At 52.1% G+C, this 27,285-nt stretch overlaps 1 protein-coding gene across 2 annotated transcripts; it reads left to right on the forward strand.

The window, feature by feature from the left end:
- Positions 1 to 6,290: 6,290 nt before the first annotated feature.
- Positions 6,291 to 25,842, forward strand: TIE1 (tyrosine kinase with immunoglobulin like and EGF like domains 1). 2 transcript variants are annotated; one of them, XM_024571086.4, is made up of 23 exons: positions 6,292 to 6,567; positions 11,153 to 11,470; positions 11,542 to 11,652; positions 13,020 to 13,175; positions 13,321 to 13,452; positions 13,610 to 13,750; positions 13,966 to 14,094; positions 14,895 to 15,040; positions 15,270 to 15,414; positions 16,513 to 16,671; positions 16,826 to 16,963; positions 17,161 to 17,457; positions 17,931 to 18,221; positions 18,564 to 18,754; positions 20,742 to 20,952; positions 21,116 to 21,226; positions 21,450 to 21,640; positions 22,608 to 22,721; positions 22,822 to 22,892; positions 24,012 to 24,052; positions 24,140 to 24,236; positions 24,320 to 24,419; positions 25,363 to 25,842. In XM_024571086.4, the coding sequence occupies exons 1-23, from the start codon at positions 6,510 to 6,512 to the stop codon at positions 25,432 to 25,434; spliced, it is 3,420 nt and encodes a 1,139-aa protein (XP_024426854.2). In that variant the 5' UTR covers positions 6,292 to 6,509; the 3' UTR covers positions 25,435 to 25,842. The 2 variants fall into 2 exon arrangements, with proteins under 2 accessions (XP_045060239.2, XP_024426854.2); XM_045204304.3 differs by lacking the exon at positions 17,161 to 17,457 and having other exon boundaries at positions 6,291 to 6,567.
- The last annotated feature ends 1,443 nt before the right edge of the window (positions 25,843 to 27,285 follow it).

A 27,285-nucleotide genomic window follows, 5' to 3' on the forward strand; every position in this document is an offset into this window, starting at 1 on the left:
GTGGTAAAGAATTCGAACAAGCAGCGGCGAGTGGAAAGAGCTGCCTCATAGGCGGGCACAGCAGGGCCACATACTGGTCACGTGACTTGAGAAGCTGCATTAGACTGCTCCTTCACCTCTCCTATCTTCAACCTGACACAGGTATTTCTTGTTCCTCCTGTAAGCCCTTCCCGGAGAAGAAACTCTTTTCCAAGAGAAACACTTCAAATTTCAGGCATTCACTCCTCCCCTCTGAGTCCAACCCAACTTTCCCAACACACCCTGGGTCCTCAAACAGAACCTCTGTGAATATTCACGCCATCCGCGCATCTGCCCAAACTGTCTCCACCACGAATGAATCCGCTTCTGATTCAGGCTGCCAATCGGTGCTGCATTCCTGTGAGGGAACTACCTTTCCTGGGATGATGAGAACTGAAAATTCCTTTCAAGAAAGACCCCAGCCCCTGCCCATGCCTTTCCCTGTCATAATACAAAATAACAAACACACCGTTATTTTTTGAGAGCCAATTATTTGCAGTGTCGTTAAGTATCTGCAGCTGTGGTCCCCGCCCACAACAAGCTCACTGTCCAACAGGAGATACGGCCCAGGTAGTGCCTGGAAGTTGGAGGTTACCTAACGGAGAGTACAGGAGGCCGTGACAGAGTGTGACGGCCACCGAGGAGGTACACGCATGTCATAGTTGGGCAGTAAGGGGGCATTGTGTGTGCGTGTGTGTAGTGGGGCGGTTGAGGGGGTTAATTATGGATCCCCCTTCAAAATGGAAAGGAGCTTCTATTTTATCATTTTATCACACTAAATATTAGCCCATGCCGGGGAGAAGGTAACACAACCAGGGTTGTGCATTGTTATGAACCAATCAGATCTTCCCTGTACTCCCTTTGCTTCCACAGCTGCTATCCTGGAACTGAGGCTCCCAAAGGAAACCTCATGCCAACGCAAGCTCAGCATGGGTCAGACGTCAGCATGCCCGTCACTTAGTCACATGACGAGTCTCCGAGAGGAACTCCAGTAAGACATAGGGCTTGCCTCCCAAAATACACTGGTTCCCATTCTCTGGACAAATGCTCTGAAGCTTGACATCTTCAGGTTTCTGCCAAGAAAGGATCTCTACTTTGAGGCTAAACATCCCAAAGCACACTGCCTGCCCTTCTTGCGCCTGTGTCCGCAGCACGTGGCACAAAGCCTGGCACGTAGGGGGGCTCAGAAAGCACGGACAGGCCAGCAGGGGTTCCTGTGAAGCTGTAGGCCTGTCCCCACGTTGCTTTCATTAACCTGCTCCCAGGGAAGGGCAATGCTACGGCCTGAATGTTTGCGTCTCCCCCCCAAGCCCGTTTGTTGAGCTCATAGTGCCCAATAAGATGGTATTTGCAGGTGGGGCCTTTGGGAGGTGATTCGGTCATATGACTGACATGAATACCTTTATGAAAGAGGCCTAAGAGCACTCTTTCGCCTCTTCCATCCTGTAAGGATCTTCAGCCTGGAAAAGGGCCCTCACCTGACCATGCTGGCACCCCAGTCATGGACTCTGGCCTCCAGAACTGAGAAAAATAAATGTTTGTCTTAGTAAGGCACTCAGTCTGGTAGTGTGTTAGGGTGGCCAGAAGGGATCAAGACAGACTATTTTCCAAAAGAAGCAGCCCCAAATCTACAGAGTAGCAAAGGAAGATACACAATAATTGTCAGTATCACACCAAACAGTTGACACCACTGGGCAAACACAGGCCTATTTAGCTGCACAGCCCACAGTGGAGCAAGAGGCTGTCCCAGTGGGCCCCGGACAGTTGCAAAAACACACGTCCTTTGTTCAGTTGTCATGGGCAAATGATAACTCATTTCATCGTCCTTTTTTAGGTCCAACTACAGGCTTCTTACTAGTAACATTCTTTTTTTTTTTTTAATTTACTTCTTAGAGGAGGAGGGAGGGAGAGAAAGAGAAAGAGAGAGAGAGATCAATGTGCGAGAGATACATCAATTGGTTGCCTCTCAAACACCCACAAATAGGGGACCTGGCCCACAACCCAGGCATGTGCCCTGATTGGGAGCCAGGGCTAGTAACATTCTAATTGAAGATCACTAAAATTGGGCATTTGGGAACTAAAATTGGTATGTACAGTTTACAAAAATCTCTTCTTCCACGTGCCTCTAAGAAGCCTGGCCGCCCTGAAACAGCTGGCGGCACCCTGACAAAACTCCTGTATGTGCCCACATGCCAACAGCAGGGATTCCCACCGTGTGCAGGAAGGCAGCTTTCTTAGCGGTGAATTCTGTCCTGCATGGAGTTGGTCGTGCTGTTATTTTTGCTTAAAAAAAAAAAAACAAAACTATCTTTAGTTTAGCTCCATCAGTTAAGTTTGTTTTGAGTTCGAGGGTTGCCCTCACAATGTGTAGAGCTGTATATCTGCATTAACATTATTTTTAACGGGTAGTTTTCCAGTGACTGAGACTTTAAGGTATGCATTATGGTTTGTTTTTATTTGTTTGTTTGTCTATGTGGTGCATCATGTTTACTGATTTGCACATAATGTGCCAACCTGGCATCTCTTACGAATAAATCCCACTTGATCGTGGTATATGATTTAATATATTGATGGATCTGATTTGCTAATATTTTGTTGAGGATCTTGGCATCTATTTTCACCAGGGATGTTGGTCTATAATTTTCTTTCTTTGTGGTGTCCTTATCTGGTCTTGGAATTAGGACAATGCTGGCTTCATAAAACGAGCTTGGGAGTCTTCCTTCCTCTTGAAATTTTTGGAATACTTTAAGAAGGAGAGGTGTTTAGTTCTTTGAATGTTTGATAAAATTCTCCTGGGAAGCCATCCGGTTCAGGGCTTTTGTCTGTTGGGAGATTTTTTTTTTATGACTGCTTCCATTTCATTAGTTGTAACTTGTTTATTTAGATTTTCTCACTCTTCCTGGTTCAGTTTGGGAAGATTGCATGTTTCTAGGAATTCACCCATTTCATCCAGGTTGTCCAGTTTGGTGGCATATCGTTGTTTTGCAGTATTTTCTTACAATCCTTTGTGTTTGTGTGGAGTGAGTTGTTACTTCTCCTCTTTCGTTTCTGATTTTATTTATTTGGGTCCTCTCTCTTTTTCTCTTGATGAGTCTGGTTAAAAGTTTGTCAATCTTGTTTATCTTTTCAAAGAACCAGCTCTTGGATTCATTGATCTTTTGTATTGTATTTCTGCTCTGGCCTTTATTATTTCCTTCCTTCTACTCACTTGGGGCTTCGTTTGTTGTTCCCTTTTTTTTTAAGTTCCTTTAAGTGTAAAGTTAGATTGTTTATTTGAGATTTTTCTTGTTTCTTGAGGCAGGGCTGTAATACTAAGAATTCCCCCTCAGGACTCCTTTCACCGGGTCTCAGAGATTTGGGTTCTTGTGTTCTCATTGTCATTTATTTCAAGGTATCTTTTGATGTCTTCCTTGATCTCATTGTTGACCCATTCATTGTTTAGTAGCCTGTTATGTAGCTTCCATGTAATTGTGTGTTTTTTTCTTGTGATCGATTTCCAGTTTCACACCATAATGGTCAGAGAAGATGCATAATAGGATTTCAGTCTTCTTAAATGTATTGAGACTTGCTTTGTGTCCCAACATGTGGTCCATGCTAGAAAGTGTTCCATGTGCACTTGAAAAGTACGTGTATTCTGCTGCTTTGGGGTGAAAGGCTCTGAAGATTAAACCCGTCCAATCTGGTGTGTTGTTTGAGGCCTCTGCTTCCCCGTTTATCTTCTGTCTGGAAGACCTATCTATTGATGTCAATGTTAATTGGTGTTAAAATCCTCAGCTATGGCTGTATTACTGTCCATCTTTCCCTATACGTCCATCACGATTTGCTTTGTATATTTAGGTGCTCCTACATTGGGTACATTATGGTTTAAACATTCCTATTGCAACTTTAAGTATTCCTACTGCAACAGTGGATGTACATACAACCCGCTCAAAATTTGTGGTATTTCATTTGTGACATGCTGTTTGTAAACAGGCTCTATTTAAATCACTTGCAACATAATCCAAAATATATAAAAATATACACATACACTGATAGAACATTGTTGTATACTATGAATCCTTGTATACAAACTCTGCAAGAGTTGCACTATACTAGGAGGGACCCAAAAAACCAGAATTTATTTATAAAAAATTGTGTATTCATTCTTACTTGTTTAAACTTCAGCCACCTGCGAAATACTCTCCGTTTGATGCAGGACAGCTAGTGAGACCATGTTTCTACTGCTCAACACAGTGTGTGAACTTGTCGATTTTGAGGCTTTTCAGTGCTTCTGCCATTTTTTGTTTCATCTCTTCCACATCAGCGAAGTGTTTACCTTTGAGGACTTTTTTCATTAGGGGAAACATCAAAAAACCACTCAGGGCAATATCAGATGAACAGGGAGGGTGGGGCACAGGGGTCATTCCATTGTTGGTCAAAAACTGCTGAAGACTGTGGTGTGGGCAGGTTCACTCGTAAACCACCATCATGAAATGGGCAAATGCATTGAAAGAGTTTTCCAGAAAAATTTCACTGAGGCTGAACTCAGCCTCTCACAACAACACCAGCCAGTACACTGATACAGATGGGCTCCTAGAATACTCACCTCGTGGGGGAAGCCTGTACTACAAGGGGCCTGCCCTCTAGAAGATAATTTCGGTTTTTTGGGGTCCCCCTCGTGTTTATGTACAGATTATCACTGTTGGGTTTTGTCTCCCAGTTGAAAGTGGGGAGGGCAGATGGGCCGAAGTCTTCACACGTGCGTGTGTCACGGTCTCAGACTTTATCCAGAGCAAACACCTGTGCCAGCACCTGTCCTTTTCAAGAAGATGAAATGCTGCCCAAGTGCTCTCTGTACATTTCCAAAACGACATCAGGCCTGCCAGAACCAAGGGGGAAGTTTCACAAAAGTCTGTTTACAACCTTGCCAGACAGCTCTTTCCCATGTCAGAGCTAAAGTCTAAGGCATCAGCCACACCTTCCCACCCCTATTCCCACTCCCACCCGAGTCTTGTCCAGAGAAACCTCTTCCCAGCCTCAGGCCTAGGAATGGGGTATCTGTAGACCTATTCAATGGGGGTCTTCCCTGACCCTTTTTCATGCTGTACCAGGAATCAAAGCTTCTCCGGGGACTGTACAGGGATTTTCAGAAGAGCCCTAGAACTAAGCCAACTCAAGCCCCTGTAGGGACTCAGCTTCCCAGGACGAGGAATCCGAACCTGGAAGGTCCACAGGAGAGCCAGTCTTCACGTAGGAACAGCCTCTGGGAAGATGTTCCAGCCCCAGAGGGAGGGTTTGGGCTTCCAAACCCAAGTCACCTAAGCTGGCACCAGGTCTCATCCCCACCCCAACCATTCCTTCCAGGCTATGGGGCCACAGATCTCACCAACAGGCACCAGACATCTGAGGGCTCCACGACCCTCCCTCTGCTCCCCGCAAGGACACCCTCACAAACACCTTGCAGGTATTCCATACCTGCAGGTCATGGTCTGTTCTAGAAACTGCCAGCAGTGGCTCCAGGTGGAGCGGTGGTGCCAGGGCAGTGAGAGATGAGGGGGAACAGCAGAGGCCAGCTCCACGGGGCTTGGCCAAGGGGCTGGGACTACTCCAGGTTGTTGTCAGCCCTCAAGAGTAAGCGCATCCCTGGGCAGACTTCTGCTACCCCAGTGCTCAGGGACAGGCAGGGTTTGCTGTGAAACAAATGACATCAAGCAGGCAAAGAGCTGAAGCCTCTGTTAGTGGTTTCGGCTGAGGACTATAAACACCAGACTCTCTGCATCTGCTTAACGCATGCCCTGAGGAGTGTCTAAGTCAGAAGTTCAAGCCCTTCTTTGCCGTTACCCCAGAGTGCACTCAAGCCCTGCAGGCCCCGGTTTCCCACCTGTAAACTGGGAGTTGCACAACTTAGAATCCAAGGTCCCTTTTTGCCCTATTTAGTGTGATTTTGTTCTGAGTGTGTGCATTCGCAGGCCCCACAGAGCCTTGTTACATACATGTCCTGGTCTACCTATGTAACTGTGTCCCGGGGCACGTGAGAACTCATGTGGGTTGTGCTGTGTGAATGTGCTGAGTGGGAGGGGAGACCCCAGAACAATATCCTCCCCCCATCCCTCCTCAATAGGCGGAAGCCACCGGCTTCCTCCCTTTCCTGCCTCCTGTGTGCTGGCAAGACAGGGGACGGAGGGGAGAAGAGGAGATGGAAAAAATCAGCCCAACAGTCTCCTGGTCTGCTTTTACCACAACCCTCCCCCCACTTTTAGTGACTCCATTCCAGGGCCTTCTAGGCCACACCCATCCCCAGCCTGTGGGGATCAGACTGGGGGGCCTAGAGGCCCAGAAGCAGGATAAGTCCTTCCCACCCCTCTCCCCAGCCTCCCTCCCACCCAAGCCACCTCATTTCCTTTTCCTCCCCAGCACCAACACTCACTGACTAGCACAGGCTGAGCAGCCAGACCCAGAGTCACTGACTTAGGGCCCAGCTTGTCCTGGTTGGCCTGGTCAGCCTCCGGAGTATGGTCTGGCTGGGGCCCCCATTGCTGCTCCCCATCGTCTTCCTGGCTTCTCATGTTGGTAAGTCTCCCCCAGGCCATGCTGCAACCCTTCCCCCAAGGCCCCTTTCTCCCCCAGTAAACCCTATCATCACAACCATCACCTTCGCCTATGCTGCGATCAGCTAGAAAGTGGGATCAGGGCCAGGAAAACCTAGAAAGTGGGATCAGGTGCTAGAAATCACTGCAGCCTAGGATTGAAGAGGGGTGGGGTGGGGAGAGCAGCCATTGACTCTGTTGGACCTCAGGATCAGTGGGGAACAGCAGGGCCTACACAGTTTTCAGTAAGTGCTCATATAGTCATTGTGTTGCGTTTAGTTATTCATTTGACAAACATTCATCAAGAACCAACAATGCTCCAGGAGTTGTGCAAGGCAGTGGGCCATTAGTTGACAGGCAGGCAGCCTCTAGATCTGCACAGGGAAATTAAACAATGCTGACCTCCCATGGCTGTTACGGCTTAAATGGAGTAATTTACGCAGAGCGACTGGCGCAATGTGTGGTACTTGGTAAAGGCTTCTGAATAAAGGGTAGCTGATTCCTTCAGTGTGCTGGCCAAAGTTGATTAAAACACAGGCTGCCTTTGAGGGGTTCACAGTCTAGAGGGGGACACAGGGCATGGGGTGAGGGCTAAACGCATAGGCATAAGGAGCTCCAGAGGAACACATACTCTGCCTCGGGCAGTAGATGTAAAGGGGATCATGAAATACTTCAGTGAGACCAGTGGTCTTCATCCCAGGCAGCCAGCAACAGATGCAAGTCTCAGAGGCAGGGAAGTGCCTGGGAGGGAAGGCTCCTGAAGGGGAACGCAGCAGGAGGGGCAGTGTGTGAGCAGCAAGGGGCTCAAGAGCATGCTCTTTATCCTGAGGGCAATAGGGAGCCTTGGGAAATTGTAGGCTAGAGAGTCACAAGGTCTTAGATGGGCCACTTTGGTGATGAGTTGAGAAAGAAGGGGCGTGGCTATTGGGATGGTCCAGGTGAGTAAAGGTGAGGGCAAGGCAAAGGCAGGCTTGGAGATGGGGATAAAAAATCAAGAGGCTTAGTTAGAGGAAGTAGGATTTGCACAATTTTGTGACTGGTTAGGACAGCCAGTCTAATGCTTAAAGGTGTGGACTTTAGAGTCAGACAACCTGGCTCTGCCGGTTACTACTAATTATATGACCTTGGGCAAGTACCTCTCTAGCCTTCCTTCCCTGGCTATAAAATCCGGGTAATAACACCCACTTCCCCAGACAGTTAGGATGATAACATGAGAGAACATAAGTGCCTGTCATACAATTGACCTCCAATAAACATGAATTATTATGACAGTATGAGTGTGAGATGACTCCAAAGTTTGTGTCTCAGGTGGCTGCTGCCGTCCGCTGAGTCAGGGAGCACTGAACAGAGGCAGGTTTGGGGAAAGCAGACAGACAAGCAGGCCCACATGGAGAGGCCGTCCAGGGTTATTGACTCAGAGGTGATATTAAAGCAGAAGGAGTGGATTAGTTTGCTCAAGGAAGCCTTAGAACTTGACCTTATCTGAGAAGCACTTTATCTGCCTTTCCATTCTAAATGAAAGCTTTGCTGGGTAGAGTAATCTAGGTTGTAGGTCCTTGCCTTTCATGACTTGGAATACTTCTTGCCAGCCCCTTCTTGACTGTAAGGTCTCTTTGGAGAAATCAGCTGACAGTCTTACGGGAACTCCTTTGTAGGTAACTGTCTCCTTTTCTCTTGCTGCTTCTAAGATTCCTTATGTTTAATCTTGGGTAATTTAATTATGATATGCCTTGGTGTGTTCCTCCTTGGGTCCAACATCTTTGGGACTCTCTGAACTTCCTGGACTTGCTGGAAGTCTATTTCCTTTGCTAGATTGGGGAAGTTCTCCTTCATTATTTGTTCAAATAAGTTCTCAATTTATTGCTCTTCCTCTTCTCCTTCTGGTACCCCTATAATTTGGATGTTAGAACGTTTAAAGATGCCCTGTAGGTTTGTAAGCCTCTCCTCATTTTTTTGAATTCTTGTTTCTTATTCTTTTCTGGTTGGATGTTTCTTTCTTCCTTCTGGTCCACACCGTTGATCGGAGTCCCACTTTCCTTCCCATCACTATTGGTTCCCTGTACATTTTCCTTTATTTCACTTAGCATAGCCTTCATTTTTTCATCTATTTTGCAACCAAATTCAACCAATTCTGTGAGCATCCTGATTACCATTGTTTTGAACTGTGCATCTGATAGGTTGGCTATCTCTTGGTCGCTTAGTTTTATTTTATCTGGAGCATTGATCTGTTCTTTCATTTGGGCCTTTTTTTAATTTTTTTTTTTTTGTCCAGGTGTGCCTGTTACATAGTAAGGGGTGGATGGAGCCTTAGGTGTTCACCAGGGCGGGGCAACCCACATCGCTGTGCTGTGTTGCTGTATTTGGGGAAGGGGTCCGAGAGGGAACAATGGAACTTGCTCCGCTCTCTGCCGGATTTCAGTCACTTCCCCCACTACCCACAAGCAAAGTGGGCCCTTCTGGTGCTGCTTCCCAAGTGGGTGGCTTTGTGTACATTCCAGGACCCTGTGGGTCTCTGTAACAAACTCTCCTCTGAGGCTGGGAGTTTCGCCTGCTGCTGCCTCAACCCCCACAGGTGTTTTCAATCAGAGGTTTGAGGCTTTATTTCCCCGTGCTGGAGCCCTGGGTTGTGCTGTCTGTCTCGCTCCCCATTTGTTCCTCCCGGTTTATCTGCACATGAATGTGGGACCTCCGGCTCCACCAACCGTCGCCTTGCCTGAGTCCTCTCCGCCCGGCTGCCCATCTCCGCCCCTCCTACCGATCTGAGTGAATGTGTCTTCTTTATCTCCTTGGTTGTTGGACTTCCATACAGTTCTGTCAGTTGTAATTGTTTTTTGTTTTTAAATTGTTGTTGTCCTTCTTTCAGTTGTGCGAGGAGGCACAGTGTGTCTACCTATGCTTCCATCTTGGCCAGAAGTCCCCCCTCCCCTGGTAGACTTTTGAAGAATATTAGTTGATAAGCTAAGAGGCATTTATACTAATTACTTGGCAGTTAACAGGCAGGGACAGGGAAGGAGCAGCTCAGAAGGGTGTGGGGTCACACGGCTGAGGAGTCTCTCAGGGCTCAACACGGTGAGGCCTGGCCTCCAGCTCTACCTGGTCTCTCTCCTCACTCTCTGCCTTACATTGTAACCCCAGCCACACTGAGTTTAAATGTGGTCCTGTCCACACCAGGTATTTTTCATTCGTGTCTTTCCTCCTGCTGTGCCCTCTACCTAGAACGCCCTTTCCTCCCACTGACCTCTCCCCCTCCCTATTCGCCTCAAAAAGTTCATTTGTTTTTTTCCATACGATGGCTCTAGTAGTGCTTAGTTGTCTTTAACTTCATTTGAAACAATTTTGTTAGGTCGTATTGTGACAGCTGTCATATCAGCATGCATTAAAAAAACCCATCAAAATTGGTGAATTTTTGTGTGGCCATTTTAATATGGAAGATGGAAGAAAATACATAACATTTAAGGCACATTATGCTTTATTATTTCCAGAAAGGTAAAAACACACAGAAATTAAAAAAAAAAATGTGCAGTATATGGAGAAGGTGCTGTGACAGATCGAACATGTCAAAAGTGGTTTGCGAAGTTTCTTGGTCATTTGACATTTTGTTCAAAAAATTCTCTGCTGTGGGGCTGCCTTATGCACTGGGAGAGACTTGGCAGCACCCTGGCTTCTGCCCACGAGAAGCCAATAGTGGGAGATGGCCGACATACTCAAAATACCCAAATCAATAAAGTTATTGGTGAAAGTGAAAAATGTATCTTTTATTTCACAGAAAAAACGAAACGGACTTTTTGGCCAACGGAATATATCCTCCTGCTCAGCTTTAAGGCCCTCCAGGGGAGTCTTCATCTCCCAGAAGGCATATTTTCCGCCCCTGGGGCACCCCTAACGGGACAGGCACCCATTCTTGGTGCTTCCCCACAAGGCACCCTGCATGGGACAGGTGTGGCCATGTCTGTCTTCCAGCAAGGCCAGGAGTTCTATGGAATGCAAAGCCCCAAGGCCCACCTCCTGTCTCTCCATGTCCCTGTGCCTGCCCCAGACTCTTCTGTCTCAGGCTTTGTGCTGGGCCCACAGCTCTCTTCCTTTCTGCCCCACAACCTTGGCTGCAGAAGCCAACCTTTCCGGCCTTAAATCCCGGCACAACAAACAAGTCTAGATTTGGTGGGGGGTAGTCCCTCCAAGGCATTCTCTTCTCCTCCAGCCTGCACCCTCGTGGTGGGGGCAGGCAGAGTGGCTCCCCTTGGCAGAGCAGTTTGAGACACAGGTTGGGACAAGGGGACTGACAGGGAATAAAAAGGAAACGGAGACAGAGCATAGATCATTCTTTCCAAAGCTGGGCTGCAAAGGGAAGCCATCTGGCAGGAGAAGGGAGGGGAGGAGGCCAGAGAGGGGGCTTTGTTTTTGTTTTAGCTCTTTTAGTAGAACAGGCTGGAGGGAAAGGGGTCAGCTCACAGGGAAGGGGCAGGAAGGGATGGGGACGGAAATGCCTGCTCAAGTGCAGAGCCTGAAGGTGGGAAAGAGGGGGATGGGGAGGAAGGAAGGCTTATAGGAGGACTGCTGCTCCTTCCCAGGCACAGCTGTTGACCTGACGCTGCTGGCTGACCTGCGCCGCACGGAGCCACACCGGTTCTACCTCACCTGTGTGTCCGGGGAGGCTGGCGCTGGCAGGGGCTCAGACGCCTGGGGCCCGGCCCTGCTGCTGGAGAAGGACGACCGCATCGTGCGCACACCCCGGCCCCGGTCCCCACCGCAGCTGGTCCGCAACGGCTCGCAGCAGATCACGCTGCGTGGCTTTTCGAAGCCCTCCGACCTGGTGGGCGTCTTCTCCTGCGTGGGCGGCTCCGGGGCCCCACGCACCCGCGTCCTCTATGTACACAACAGCCCGGGAGGTGAGTGGCTGTCAGGAGGGAGAAGAGGGGCTGCCCTTGACCTCTGACCCCACCCTCTATCCATCCCTCAGCCCAGCTGCTCCCAGACAAAGTCACACACACGGTGAACAAAGGCGACACGGCTGTGCTTGCCGCGCGTGTGCTCAAGGAGAAGCAGACCGATGTGATCTGGAAGAGCAACGGTGAGGGGAGCATTTGAGCCGGTTGGGCAGGAAAACCCATAGATCTGACACCCCAACACCTCCATAGCCCTCAGCACCCCCAGCTTTGGCCCCTGGCACGCCCCTCACTCCCATACACCTGTTACCCCCGGCCAACCTCCAGGGCGCCCTCTGTCCTGGCCCGAGGCCATAGAAGCACCTGCATCCACCTCTAGCGGGGAGCTGTCCTCCTACTGCACCCAGAGAACTGGTGGCAACATGGTCACCAACCTCCTTCCCTGTCACCCCCAAATTAGTGCTATGTTAAACTCTCACCTGTGACTCCCCTGGGAGCTCTCAGGCGCAGAGCCCACATGTCGGGGAGCAGCAGCCCCCTTGGGGAAGGACAGAACTGTAACCAAGTCTGAGCACTTGCAGGGAAAGGCTAGTGTCTTCTGGAGATCTGCCCAGATGTTTGCTGGGGGCGGCCAGACCTGGGGAGCTCAGCCACCTGCTGGTTTCCTCTGTGGCCACAGAGATCCCGCCCTTCACCCTCAGACCCGCAGCCCTTTGGGTGCCTTTTGGGACCTTGGGCTCTCAAGGGAGGAAGACTCTTCCCTTGGGTCAATGGGTTTGCCTCCTGAGCTCCAAGCCCTCTGAACTGATATGCATAGCCAGGTACACCTGCGCTCCCTGGAGTCTCTATTCAGTCCTGAGCACAGAGGCTGGGGCGGGGTGCTCATCTAATATTAGGGTCTGCAGGTCCTGGAGGGAGATGCTCCCTGGGAGAAACCCCTGAGTAGATGACACCTGAACTGCGCCCTGGAGGAGGAATGGGAATTAGCCAGACAAAGAAGGAGGGAGAGTGAAGGCAGCAAGAGAAACCAGCAATTCAGGAATTCAGGAACAGTAGGAGTCAGGCCAGTTGTGGAGACGTGTGGGACTAGGGGGCTATGCCAGGGACTTGGATGTGGTCCTGAGGGCGGTGGAGAACTACTGAAGAGGTTAAGCAGGGAGCTGCAGAGGAGCCTGTTGCAGGAAAGAGCACACTGGCTGCTGAGGGGAGGCAGATGGGAAAGAGGGAGACTGACAGCAGAGGGACCCACCACTTAGGAGGCTATGGGAAGTGGGGACCAGGGTGGCAGGTAGCAGTGGGCTTAGAGAGAAGAGGACACTTTAGGAGATGAGAGAAGACAGACTAGGCAGGACCTGTGACTTACTGAGTAGCTGGTGGATTATGGAGAGAGGATGCTTCCTAGCTCCCTAGCTTGGGTACAAACACTCACTGATGCCTTCCCCTGGGTGGGACCACAGTGCATGATACCCATGATGACCTGGGCAGGTGAGCAGCGAGAGGGGACATCAGCTCTCACACGGTGCTGAGGCCCCTGGCCCACTTGTACCCCCAGGATCCTACTTCTATACCCTGGACTGGCATGAGGCCCAGGATGAGCAGTTCCTGCTGCGGCTCCCAAATGCACAGCCATCAATGAGCGGCATCTACAGTGCCACCTACCTGGAAGCCAGCCCCCTGGGCAGCGCCTTCTTTCGGCTCATCGTGCGGGGTTAGGGGCCGAAAGCAGAGGTGGTGGGTGGTGTGGGACGTTGGGAGCCCTATGGGTACTTCCTGGGGGCCCCCAGGGCTGCCCCATTCCTCAGCAGTCATATTCAGGGGGGCAAAGGTCATCTGCTGATAGCACATTCCTCCAGGCTGTGGGGCAGGGCGCTGGGGACCAGGCTGTACCAAGGAATGCCCAGGGTGCCTGCATGGAGGTGTCTGCCATGACCAGGACGGCCAGTGTGTGTGCCCCCCTGGATTCACTGGTACCCGCTGTGAGCAGGGTAAGGAGCAGGGGGAGCTAGGACCTAGGCAGGAGAGGAGGCGTGGATGGGGGAAGACCCTTGAACCACGGGCTGGAGCTTGAAGTATGAGAGTGCCAAGTAGGTCCCAGGGCCTGGGACCCAACCAAGGCTCCTGCACCACATGCCCCCTTTCCAGCCTGCAGAGAGGGCCATTTTGGGCAGAGATGCCAGGAGCAGTGCCCAAGTCCATCAGGCTGCCGGGGCTTCACCTTCTGCCTCCCAGACCCGTATGGCTGTTCCTGTGGATCTGGCTGGAGAGGAAGCCAGTGCCAGGAAGGTATGCACTCACCCAACCCTCTGTGGTCCCTGACCCAGACAGCCAGCCATAAGCTTGCCCTTGACTCTGGCCCTGACTTGCACACCAAGCCCTCCCTAGTCCCCTGCTCACCCAACCAGTGCCCTCTCCACCCAGCCTGTCATTAACCAGGCCCCAGCTGTACCTTTGTTGCCCCCTGACCTGGGCCCCTCTAACTGCACCCCTTCTTTTCCCAGCCTGTGCCCCTGGTCATTTTGGGGCTGATTGCAGCCTCCAGTGCCAGTGTCAGAATGGCGGCACTTGTGACCGCTTCAGTGGCTGTGTGTGCCCCTCCGGGTGGCATGGAGTGCACTGTGAGAAGTCAGGTATGAACACAGGGGTCTCAGGTCCTGCAAGACAAGCCATCCTTCACTAGACACATCTCCGTTGACGCTCTAAGTCCTGCCCTCAGGGAGCCCATGGTCCGGAAGGAGTTCTCCTCACCCAGCCTACACCATCCATATAAGATGAGCAGCAGCCCAGGGTGGGTGGTAGCCCAGAGGACTGGGCTGAGGTGGTCAGAGAGGGCTCCCAGGAAGAGGCAAGACCTGAGGTGGGATATGAAAGACAAGAGAGAAGACAGCTGGGAAAAGAGCCTGGATAAAAGGCCCGGGTACCAGAACTGAGGAGTAGGGGGAGCTGGGGAGTGGTCAGAAGAGGCCACATCTTAGGGACTTCGAATGGCAGGCCAACTGGTGTGCACTTAGTACGAGAGGGGTGGGAAGGAATTGTTGAAGAGGCACAAGGTGGTCAGATCTGTGTTTGAGAACGGACCCAGGCTGCTGGGTAGAGTGGAATGGGAGACCCCAGATGATCTCTGGCAGGGCCCAGAAATGGATGAGGCCTGAACCGGTGTTCTGGCCATGAGGCTGAGGCCTGTGAGGGCCCTGATTTGGGTAGGAAAGAATCTCAGGAGGGGAGGGTGCGGGAGGCAGACTCTGCAGCTGGTCAGACGTGGGGCACGAGGGCCTTAGAGGACTCGCACAGGACTCTGCTGGCTTTTTGGCTTCAGCGACTGGGCAGATGGCAGTGCCTCCGCTGCCGTGCATGACAAGATGAAGGCACTTTGGTGGCCATGTGCCGGCCCTCGTGATCACTCCAGGATGAGTGTCCTTTCTCTCCCCAGACCGGATCCCCCAGATCCTAGATGTGGCCTCAGAACTGGAGTTCAACTTGGGGACGAGGCCCCGGATCAGCTGTGCCGCTTCAGGGAACCCCTTCCCAGTGCGGGGCAGCATGGAGCTCCGCAAGCCTGACGGCACTGTCCTCCTGGTCAGCCCCGTGAGCCCACCCCAGGGCCCCCACCGCCAGCCTCACAGTTGATTCCTCAGAGCTCTGACCCCTCAGGGCTTTCTGTAAGCTCTGCCCACTGGCCCGAGCATGGCTCAATGGGGTCGAGCTCATTGTGGAGGGGCTGCCTCCTTGGTCAGTCTAGACCGACGTGTACCTGCCACATGGATGTACATTGTCTTTGGTTTGTCTTTTTCTTTGTCTCTCTTAGTCTACTAAGGCCATTGTAGAGCCAGATAGGACTACTGCTGAGTTCGAGGTGCCACATTTGGCTCTCGGGGACAGTGGGCTCTGGGAATGCCGTGTGTCCACGTCTGGTGGTCAAGACAGCCGGCGCTTCAAGGTCAATGTCAAAGGTCAGTGATATCCAGGTGGATGGATAACAGGCAGCGTGGGCACTAGCCGATGCTGCTCAGACTGGGCATCGTAGTAGGAAGAGCAAGGGCATCTTGGGTCACAGCCCAGCACCAGGCAAAGAAGAGGGCATATGGCCAACCAGAGGCCTGGGCTGGGCAGTGTTGAGGTGGGAGCACGGCTCAGCCCTGTCTGGAAAGCACATCCCGTGCCCCAGAAATGGGACCTCTCTGGCCTCACCCAGCCTCCTGCCTGGCCATGCTTGTCCTCTCCATGTCCCACAGACACACACAGTGGCCTTTAACTCTGCCTCTGGGGTGCTGCTTCCCCCATGACCACATCACAGGGCACTCAGCACCAGGAGAGGGTGTCCTGCTCAACTTCCCACAGGTGAAATGAGGAGGCAGCTGCCAGTGCCCAGGACTGCTCAGAACAGAGCATGCCCACCTGGTCAGGTGTCCCTTCACCTTCTCCAGCCCCATAAGCCTTGGGGCACACCCCCTGCCACCTCATGGGTCCCCTTTCCCTCTGCTTCCCACCTTGCCTCCTCCCCACACAAGCCCACACTTCCCTCACTTCCCCTTTCATACTCTTCCCACTGGTTCACCAGCCCCCTCCCACCACTCTCCAGTCCCCTCCACCCCCAGGGAATAGTAGCATGGCTCCAGGGCTCCCCCTCCAGCCTTTCTTCTCTCATTTTCCCCAGGCTTTGGATCCAGACAACCTGGGTTCTAGTCTTCACTCTACAGATTCCTAGCTTCATTACGTTAAGCCAGTTCCTTAGCCCTTCATAGGTTTTTTCTCTGTAAAAGGAAGATATGGGCACTTACTTGATTAGGGTTGCTATGAAGAGTAAATTAGATGATATGTTTAAACATGTATCATAACGCTACATCCCTGTGCCCCACACTGCCCAGGGGCCAGAACTCTGTCCTCCTGGGGCCACTGTCACTCTGGTCACCTGTTGAAGTTGGTCTTTCCCATCCAGATTCAAACTGAGACCCAAGGTGTCTTTTTTTCACCAGAACACTGAGTCCTCTGGTGCTTCTGAGCACTGGGTGAGCTTTCTGGGCCATGCCTTACTCTGAGTGTCCCGGCAGTGCCCCCAGTGCCCCTGACTGCGCCTAGGCTCCTGGCCAAGCAGAGCCGCCAGCTTGTGGTGTCCCCGCTGGTCTCCTACTCTGGAGATGGACCCATTACCTCTATCCGCCTGCACTACCGGCCCCAGGACAGCACCATGGCCTGGTCTGCCATTGTGGGTGAGTGGGGAGAGCTGGGGCGGGACAGGGTGTTGGACAATAACGAGGGGAGGAGGAGGGGAAGGGAGAGTGGTATAAGGGGAACAGAGGGCTGAAGGGAGCAGGGTGGCTCCCGGGAAAGACTGGATGAAGCATGCTGTTGCACCCACCCCAGTGGACCCCAGTGAGAATGTGACGTTAATGAACCTGAGGTCGAGGACAGGATACAATGTTCGTGTGCAGCTGAGCAGACCAGGGGAAGGCGGGGAAGGGGCCTGGGGGCCTCCCACCCTCATGACCACAGACTGTCCTGGTGAGACACCAAGCGTCATCCCTTCCTGTCCCCCAGGGCTTATTGTCCTGCGCACTCAGGGGTTGTCAAACCTTATCCATCCCATGGGCCCCTGCCTTTCCCACTGGAGGTTGTCCCACTCTGTCCCCTGGGGATCACTGTCTGGTACAGCCTCAAGGACCCACTGGACAGTTCTGACCCCTGACCTCTGGCCCCAGAACCCTCCTTGCAGCCATGGCTGGAGGGCTGGCATGTGGAGGGCCCTGACCGGTTGCGAGTGAGCTGGTCCTTACCCTCGACGCCTGGGCCACTGGTGGGCGATGGTTTCCTGCTGCGCCTGTGGGATGGGGCACGGGGACAGGAGCGGCGGGAGAACATCTCATCCCCCCAGGCCCGCACCGCCCTCCTGACTAGACTCACGCCTGGCATCCACTACCAGCTGGATGTGCGGCTCTACCACTGCACCCTCCTGGGCCCAGCCTCGCCCCCCACACGTGTGCTTCTGCCCCTCAGCGGTATGCTCGAGAAGGGGGGTGGGCTTGGAATGAGGGGAGGACAGGGGACACAAGGGATACATGAGACCCAAAAGGGCATGGGAGGTTACAGGAGACTGGATGGATGTGAAGAAACCCAGGGCACCTGGAAAACATGGGCATGGGAGGACCTAGGCTGTCAGGCAGATGTGACACAGGGGGGACGTGGGACAGAGGGAACCCAGGGCACGGGGCAACATGGGGAGGACCTAGGACACTGGGAGGATCTGGAACACCAGGAAGACTTGGGATATAAGGAGAATAAGGGGCAGGAGAAGCTCAAGGGTGAAGGAGACAGGAAGGAATTCAGCCCAAGAGGAAAGAAGGAGGTTGGCAAGGTAGCTCCCATTCTGGGGTCCTCTGGGGGACACCACTAGAGTGGATGATCTGTCTGACCCCAGAGCTCCACAGCTCAGTCCTGCCTGAGCCCTGCCTTTCCATCCCCATCTCTGCAGGGCCCCCAGCCCCTCAACACGTCCATGCTCAGGCCCTCTCAGATTCTGAGATCCAGCTGATGTGGCAGCGCCCAGAGGCTCCGGCTGGGCCTATATCCAAGTACATCGTGGAGGTGCAGGTGGCTGGGGGCTCAGGAGACCCACTGTGGATAGACGTGGACAGGCCCGAGGAGACAAGCACCACTGTTCGGGGCCTCAATGCCAGCACACGCTACCTCTTCCGTGTGCGGGCCAGTGTCCAGGGTCCCGGTGACTGGAGCAATACGGTAGAAGAGTCTACCCTGGGCAACGGTGAGAGGGAAGGGCCCATGGGGAGTCCTGGGCCCTGGGGTCAGTCTCAGGAATCCCTCCCTCCACATAATCCCCTGCCTTGGAGCTAGGGCATCCCAGAGCCCCTCCCAGACAAGTGCCATGAGTCCTGGTACCGGGGACACCGATCCTTCCCCTGTTATGACCTGCTATTCTCATGCTGGGAAAATCATGTCACTCTAGTCACCCATTGGCCCTAGCCCAGACACCCCTGATCCCTCCCTGGTACTGAGATCTCTGACCTTTCCCTCTGTGGGACCCATGGTGGCCTCTGGATTTCCTGACCCCAGTGTCCCCATGATCTGCCCATCTTATTGTGTCCAGGGCTGCAGAGTGAGGGCCCAGTTCAAGAGATCCGGGCAGCTAAAGAAGGCCTAGATCAACAGCTGATCCTGGCTGTGGTGGGCTCCATGTCTGCCACCTGCCTCACCATCCTAGCCGCCCTCCTAACCCTGGTGTGCATCCGCAGAACTTGCCTGCACCGCAGACGCACCTTCACCTACCAGTCAGGATCGGTCAGTCACCTACCTTTACCAGCCCTGGGGCACATGCATGCAGACCTCATGTATATATGTTTCTACCTCTGTACAGACAAGTACTCATACACTCAAGTGCGTGCGTTTGTGTGTATGCGTGTGCATGTCTGGCCTCTGTCCTGGCAGCCCTCCCCAACTTGGGGCCAGCTTCCATCTGCATACAGCTATGGCTGCAGGCCTCAGCCCTTCTGTGGCTTTCTGCCAATGGGCTGCTCATTCAATGAGCTGCTTATCCCATCCTCCATCCTTGCAAACCCCAGGGCTTCCATGGGGAGACTCAAGGACTCTGGGTACTTCCCTGTACCCCACAGAGGACAAGATATCTGTGACCCTCAGACCCTTGGCTACAACCCCTTCCACAGCTGTTTCTGCCGCCCTAGAGTTGTGCTAGGCCTGCAGCCTCACCCCTCGCTCCTTGAGAAAGGAAACAAGCCTCCACTCTTCCTGGCTTCCCTGCAAACCTGCCTGAATTTTCTGTCCTTCTGTGGTCCTTAGGAGTGAAGGCAGGGTTCTGGCCCATCTTTCAGGATCCAGTGTCATCTCATCTTGTCATCTCCTCCCATTGCTCACCTCCTCCCATCTCTCCCGCCCCCTGGCCCTGTCTCCTTTGAGATCTTTGCCATGGTTGCAACTTATGACCTGAACTCAGCTCTTGGTCCTCTATGCCTAGGCCCTTGATATTTACAGCCAAGCTCTGGCATTTCAAAAAAAGACCCTCTTCTCTCTCAAGAGCTGATCCTTGTGATAGAAAGCCTAGCGTCCAAAGCTATTGTCTTTGCCATGCCTTTAAAAGCTCCCTTCAGAGATTCAATTGGCTTCTTTGTTCAGGCTGCGTGGGCCCTCCCTCTGCGGTCAGTGCTCACAGAAAGCTGCTGCTGCCCTGGTGGTGGAGCGCCATAGGCCCCAAGGTTGGGGAAGGGAGGTGGGAAAGCAGCCTTTAACATATATATTATGCTAACATATATCAAGCTATCCCCCTGCTACGTGTGCCTGCTTGCAGGTGTGCATGCACAGGTATATCCCTGTGAGCACCCTCATGTGTATATGCTTGTGTGCCTCTACACATGTCCATGTGGACTTCTGCTTGGATGCACCTGCATATGGTACCACCACTAGAGCATGCCTGTGCATGCTGGTGTGTGCCTTCTGCTGTCCATGTCTCATGCAAATCAGTGTGACCCATGTCCCCACCCCTCGCCATCAAGCTGGGCTTCGGCTCACTTAGGGAGCCCCACTGTATTGGTAGCTAACCTTGTTCTCCTGTTCTACTCTTTCCTTTCCCTGCCATCAGCCCAGGTGGCCCAGCTCCTTCTCAGTTGGTGGGGAGAGGACGTTCCTCTTCGTTATGGTCTTTCTATCTTTAGGCCCCCAGGTGGTTTTAGAGCTATGAGTGGATGCCAGTTGGGTGGACAGTAGTGATCTCTGCTTCTGCCACTGTACAGAAGAAAGCCCCTCCCCTGACTCTCAGCAGCTCAGAGCTTAGCATGTAGTAGGTGCTCAATAAATGAATAAATGAACCCTAGTCCACAGCTCAAGGCTGGAATCCTCTCCAGAGCATCCTTAGTGACAAAAAAAGCTCGGTTGTGGGATCAGCTCACTGCTTCCCATCACAGTTCATTCCAATTCCTTTCTGTTTTAGATGTTAGAAACATCATTCTCCCATTGACTCAGACTGTGGCTTCTGCAACTCACCCATTCCTTGTTCTTCCTGCAACCCGCACACCTGACCCCCAGGCTACAGCCTCTCTCCACAGACATCTGTCCACCCAATGGCCCACCCATGGCTCCACCTCCTATGATTCAGCCTCAATATGTGCCCTCTGTCTGTGTGTGTCCTTGGCTGACCACCAGGATGCTTGCTGTCTGTGTGGGTCTCCATTAGTCTGACCACTCTTTGCCTGTCTGTGCCTCTTGCTGACCCCATGTCTCTTGGGTGGACTCTGTCCACTTGTCCCATTCTGTGAAGGGTGAGGAGACCATCCTGCAGTTCAGCTCAGGCACGTTGACACTGACCCGGCGACCAAAACCACAGCCTGAGCCTCTGAATTACCCGGTGCTAGAGTGGGAGGACATCACCTTTGAGGACCTCATCGGGGAGGGGAACTTTGGCCAGGTCATCCGGGCCATGATCAAGAAGGACGGGCTCAAGATGAACGCAGCCATCAAGATGTTGAAAGGTCTGCTGGGAGTGACCCTTGACCCCAGCCCTGACCCTCTCCTTTGTCCCACAGATCCTAGGCCCCACCTGGCCCCCTCCAGCAAATGACCTCAGCCCTTACCAGCCCATGCCCTTTCTCTAGAATTATTTCTGGCAAAAGTGAGACTGGATTCTTTACACAGAATATGCCTCTGAAAATGACCATCGTGACTTTGCGGGAGAACTGGAAGTTCTGTGCAAATTGGGGCATCACCCCAATATCATTAACCTCTTGGGAGCCTGTGAGAACCGCGGTAAGCCCCCAACTCATCACCTTCCCCTTCGTCGAAACCCCCATCATTGGCCATCACCTCCTCCACACCAGTAGCTCTCTGGGAGCTTCAGGTTACCTAAACATCACCTTTCATTCTCCTTCATGATTCCGGCGCCCTGTCTACTACCATTGGGTACCTGCTGCCACCAAGTTGCCTGTATGTAAATTACCACCATGTAACCATGTATCTCCCCACCTCCCAGGTTACTTGTATATCGCTATTGAATATGCCCCCTATGGGAACCTGCTAGACTTTCTACGGAAAAGCCGGGTCCTGGAAACGGACCCAGCTTTTGCCCGAGAACATGGAACAGCCTCCACCCTCAGCTCCCGGCAGCTGCTGCGTTTTGCCAGTGATGCTGCCAATGGCATGCAGTACCTGAGTGAGAAGCAGGTGTGTGTGAGTGTGTGAGCGCAGGGAGGGAGGGTATGCTAGAGGGAAGAGGTCGCCACTGGGCCGACCTCAGGAGATAAAATCAGCAGGCTCTCATTGGATGTGGGATTGAGGAGTCAAGAGATGGACCCGATCCTGAGGTGCTAGCCTGGGCGAGTGGGTGAGAGCACGTGTGAAGGCACTGTTGCATTCGAAGCATCCAAGGAACATCTTGGTGGAGGCATTGAGTTAGCAGTTGGAGATACCAGCCTACAGCTCAGAAGAGAGGCTGGAGACAACAACCTGGAAACTGTCACCCCAGAGGCGGTGACGCTAATGGTGAGGGAGGGAGGGAGGCCCACCAGGAGAAGGTAAAGGTGGAGCAGAGAGTGGAGCAAGAGTCCAAGTCCCAGGATACCCTGCCTGAAGGAAAGGAGAGAGGGACAGAAGCAATAGGGGAGCAGGAAGCTGAGGGAAGGCATTTTAAAGGTCATAAGGTTCCAAGTATCTTTGAAAGCAGAGGGGGCACAGGGCAGAGGGAGGGGTTGATGGATACAGGTCTCTGAGGAAGGTGGAGGGTCAAGTGGAGATTTGAAACTCAAGCGAAAGGGTCACTTTGGGCAAGAGAAGGGCCTTCCCCACTCTCATCAATTAAGGGAGAGAGGGAGGGAGGGAGCATGAAAAGAGGGGGAGGTACAATGAGGTCACTAGGGTAAAGCCCACCATTGCCCCAGGAAGGAGGATACAGCTGAGCTTGGCCATGGCCATAGCACAGAAAGGCAGGGAGGACAGCAGCTGGTGCTGTGGTTTTTCAGAGGCAGGAGTCACTGATCCAGGAAGCCTGGGTGGGTAGGAAGAAGAATAAGGGGCTACTAAAGGCTTTGAGGGTGGCCATGAAAAACTGGCCATGGGGTCAGCCCCATCACTGACTCAGGAGTCCTGGACCCACTCATCCCCAGTCTTCCCTGACTTCTGACCATGCCTGCAGTTCATCCACAGGGACCTGGCTGCCCGAAATGTGCTGGTCGGAGAGAACCTGGCCTCCAAGATTGCCGACTTTGGCCTTTCTCGCGGGGAGGAGGTTTATGTGAAGAAGACAATGGTAAGTCTCAGTCCTCTCCTAAGGTTCCTGGCCATGCTCCCCAGAGCCCTCTAAACAGGCCCTTCCTCTTCACCCAACCCTCAAGCCCACTCTTTCCCAGGGTCGTCTCCCTGTGCGCTGGATGGCCATTGAGTCCCTGAACTACAGTGTCTATACCACCAAGAGTGATGTGTAAGTGTGGGGGTAGGAAGGGGCAGGAGGGCTTGGCCTCCCAAGGATGCACACAGGCATAACCTGGATACATCCCAGACATGCCTCAGGTAGTCCAAGGCATGACTTGAATGTCCCAGGGTGTGTTTCTGGTGTGGTACAGGTGTGATGCTGGTGTATCTTGGGTATACCTTGGTGATGGTCAGCATCTTAGTGGGAAAGCAGTGGAGCTAGCTGGAAGGAAGTTTTGTCTTAGAAGGTGTTTCAGGGGGAGGACTGGGGTAGGGGTAGTTTAGGGCAGTGTTTGTCTAAGAGACTGGGGGACACCTTAGAGAGGTCTGGGGATGCTGGTGGATAATGCCCAGTGGTGGGCAGAGACCACTCAGGATGCACTTACCTTCCTCTTTAAAGGGTAGGGTCATCTCCACATGAGGACCTAACCAGAACATGCCCCCCAAGACTCCTCTGTGCTCCCCACCCCCCACCCCCTGCAACAACCATCTTGGCACACCCCTCCCCCTCTCTCTGGGAAACCTAGCCTGCCTAGCCCTCCAGCCTTGGCTCTGCCTATTTCCCCAAGCCCTGGCCTGCCCTGTTCACTGTCCACCATGCCGACCACCACTCTCATCATCACTTGCCTATTTCCTGCTTCTGCTTCCAAACCCCTATATTCCCTCCCCTCACTAGAACTCCCGTCCTGGTCTTGCCTGACTCTCACATGCATGGAGGTTTTTAAACTATAAGAGCCACTTAAGAGCAAGGGTTTTGGAGTCAGATTGCCAGGGTTTGCATCCCAGTTCCACTACTTACTAGTTGTATGACCTTCGGCAAGATCTATAAAATGGGGATAGTGACAGTACCTATATCACAGGGTTGGTGAGAGGGTTAAGTGCATAACCCATTAAATGATCAGTGCCTGGCCCATAGTAAGTGTGTGGTAAAAATGCAGCTATGATTACATTGAGCCTGGGAGAGGCCATGAAGGAGTTTCAGTGGAGCAGAGGCAGCAGCTGGCCAACGCCAGATACATACAGAACAGACACGTGCAGGGGCTGGGATGGGCTGCAAACAGGGGTAGATAGGCACTAAAATGCTGGCCCTCGGGCCTAAAGGTAACTAAGTGCATCCTCCTCATTTCAGCTGGTCTTTTGGGGTCCTCCTCTGGGAGATTGTGAGCCTTGGTGAGTCCCTGACCCCCATTCCCCAGGGTGCCCCCACCTTACCCCCTCTGGGGCCTGGGGCTGAGGGAGCTGTGTCCCCTTCTGCAGGGGGCACACCCTACTGTGGCATGACCTGTGCTGAGCTCTATGAGAAGCTGCCTCAGGGCTACCGCATGGAGCAGCCTAGGAACTGTGATGATGAAGTGTGAGTCGCCTCAGCCTTGAGCCCTGTGACCCCATCACCCCAGTTGGCCCTGACCCCTCATCTCAGCAATGCCCCACCTACAGGTACGAGCTGATGCGTCAGTGCTGGCGGGACCGTCCCTATGAGCGACCTCCGTTTGCCCAGATTGCACTGCAGTTGGGCCGAATGCTGGAAGCCAGGAAGGTGAGGAGACCGGGGTTGATGAGGACTAGTCAAGCCCAGGTTCACAGGATTGCCCTCACATAGGAGCCAGCATCAGCCTCCAGGTCCCTGTCCCCACCACTAGTTGCCAACACAGCCAGCCCAGGTCCCCCTTTCCAGCTCTCAATAAGTTGAACATTAGGCCCTTCTAAACTTTTCCAAGGCTATGCTAGCCCCAGCAGCAAATCTCTCTCCAGGTCCCAGGTCCCAGGTCCCAGACTGCTTGCCTCATCTAGGACACCTCTCCTCACCTGTCACAGAGCCAGAGTGCAATGCATGAGTGATCAAGTAAAGAAATGGATGGGTGGATAGATGGATGCTATGGTCAAAGAATGAATGAATGAATGAATAGAATTAGTAGATAGATGATATATTCATATGATGTAGTCATATAAATAAACACATAATAAAATAATTAAATCTAATAACCATGTGAATAAATGAATTATCAAATAACTATAAATAAAAATATATCAAAATAAATGTAATACATTTATAAATACAAAGAGTTCTTCATATGAATTAATTAATGACTAAATAGCTATAGGAGTTAGTAAAGTATCTGAAGAATTAAGGAAAAATCATAAGGAATAGCCATATGAATGGGTTAATCATCAAAAATAGCTTCATAAATCAAGGAATAAGTGAATGAATGAATGAATGAATGAGCAAACAATTCATTGGATGAGTACACGAAAAACTCCTATCTAACAACTGTGTCAATGGTCTCTCACTTGAGCCTTCAACTGCAATCTAATGCCATTGCTGTTCTGGGTTCATGAGGGCTGCCCTTGACCATGGGGCCATCTTGAGTCTCCAGAACAAACCTATATGTCTTCAAACACCCAACCACATGGAAGTCAAGGACCTCCAGGCCAGAGCTACCCCATCCCTGGCCCCCACTAAAGCTTGCTTTGCTCCCCAGGCCTATGTGAACATGTCACTGTTTGAGAACTTCACTTACGCGGGCATCGACGCTACGGCTGAGGAGGCCTGAGCCACTATCCAGGCAGAACCTGGCTCTGCTGGACAGAGCAAGGCACTCTCCAACCTGTGACTTCTGATCTTTGTAGCCTCTGACCTGGGCTGCCTCAAGGATTTTTTTTTAACTTAAGGAAGAAAACAGGGGATCCAGGGGTGGGGTGGGCTTGGCTTAGGGGAATTGGGTCCTCATCCTTTGAAGTTGCTTCCCTGCCTCCTGCACTTACTCTTACAGCTACTTTCACAACCTTCCTTCTAGTTCAGCTGCTCCATGTAGGTGCTCCTCTCTTCCCCACTCTCACCCCCTACTCCTCCTCTGGCTCCTCCACCCAAGCCAGCACTCACACCACTAACATGCCCTGTTCCGCTACTCCCCACTCCTGGCCTCATAATCAGAAAAAAATAAATGCTCTGAGAAGCTCCATCCAATGTCTACTTTTTAATGCTGGACAATCCCAGGGGAAAGGTGAACCAAACACAGAGAAACTGGACTTTCCAGGAGAAGGAATGCTGTTCCTAGTTAGTTTTGTAGACCCGATCCCTCTGTTGGGGTTGCCTCTCCATGGTGGGAGGTATTCCAGAAGAATCATTCTACACCTACACCACTGCTACTTCTTTGTCACATGAAAAACCCAATTTTCCCCCTGGTCTCATCGCTACTCTGCAGCCCCATCACCAGCATATCTCCCTGTATCTCTGGGTAGCTGCCAGCCTAGCACTCTCTGCTCTGTCCGAACAATCCATGCTAGGGTCAGCTGTAGCTCAGCCTCAGCTCAGACTGACACTTCAGGACCAGGCAGATTCTGGCCCGTCTTAAGCTCCCACTTTTCTTTATGTCTCTAGGCACCCTTTCCTGGCTTGGTAGCCCAGCTTGTGGGCCCCAAAAAGGGAAGGCAGGGTTTACTACAATCTTTAGCCAGGCATAGGAGGATTCCTTTGCCTTCCTCAGGTCTCCTAGTGTGCTGGGAGGTGCTCCTTGTCCTGAAAGCTCGTCCCACGTCCCCCTTCGTGCTGTGTGGCCTTCAGGTTTGTCTAGCCTTTTGGCTTATCACTTCTGGCCTCTCCCACTGGTACCTAGGAAGTGACACTTGTCTTGCTTCACACATTTTTTTCAGTGAATCAGATGAAATCAAAGAATACATAACATTGTATGGCCTTGTAGTTAAGAGCACAGATTCTGGAATCACACATACCCATGTCTAAGTCCTTGCTATATCACTTACTATCTGTGTGACCTTGGTCAAGTCACTTAACCTCTCTGGAAAATGGGGTTAGTGATAGCTACCTCACTGTTGGTAGCACTAAGTGAGATCACACAGGCACATTTCCACAGCACTGGGCCTGGTACATAGTGCTCAGTGTGAGCAGGTAATACATACAATGCAGGAAGTTGAATGGGGGTGGGGTGGGGGTTGTCAGAATTGGTATTCCGAAGAAAACTGAATGGCTGATGTGTGGAGCTGAATTTAAGAGGAAGACATTAACTGGAGTAAATGGGAGGCTATGCAGGGTGAGGGAGAAGGGATTTGCTAAAATGAAATTTCAGATCCATTTCAAGGATATTGCCAAGTCCAGGGTGTGGGGATTAGAAGGTTGTCCCTGGTGGGGACCAGTATAAATAGATATGTAAACAAACAAACAAAAATTGGAGAATATGCTATAAGAGAGGGAGGGGACCTGGGTAACACCTAGAAAGGAGATGGAGCATGAAAGCTTTGCAACAGAAAGTGACATTTTCATCTGGGCCGTGAAGAAGTGGGGGCTCGCCACAGGAAAGGACCCCAGCAGAGGAAACAGCACCTGTGACAGGTGGTATGTTCAGGAGCTGCAAAGAATCCATGTGGCTGCAGCAACAGGAGGCCACAGC

Source organism: Desmodus rotundus, chromosome 3 (assembly GCF_022682495.2).
Source record: "Desmodus rotundus isolate HL8 chromosome 3, HLdesRot8A.1, whole genome shotgun sequence".
Classification (NCBI taxonomy): domain Eukaryota; kingdom Metazoa; phylum Chordata; class Mammalia; order Chiroptera; family Phyllostomidae; genus Desmodus; species Desmodus rotundus.

Bases quoted from the DNA above. Each gene is read 5' to 3' on its own strand.
- TIE1 (XM_024571086.4), top strand. From the start codon at position 6,510: ATGGTCTGGCTGGGGCCCCCATTGCTGCTCCCCATCGTCTTCCTGGCT. The intron at 11,653-13,019 runs GTGAGGGGAGCA...TTGTACCCCCAG, and splicing joins TGTGATCTGGAAGAGCAACG to GATCCTACTTCTATACCCTG. The intron at 21,641-22,607 runs GTGTGTGTGAGT...CCATGCCTGCAG, and splicing joins AGTACCTGAGTGAGAAGCAG to TTCATCCACAGGGACCTGGC.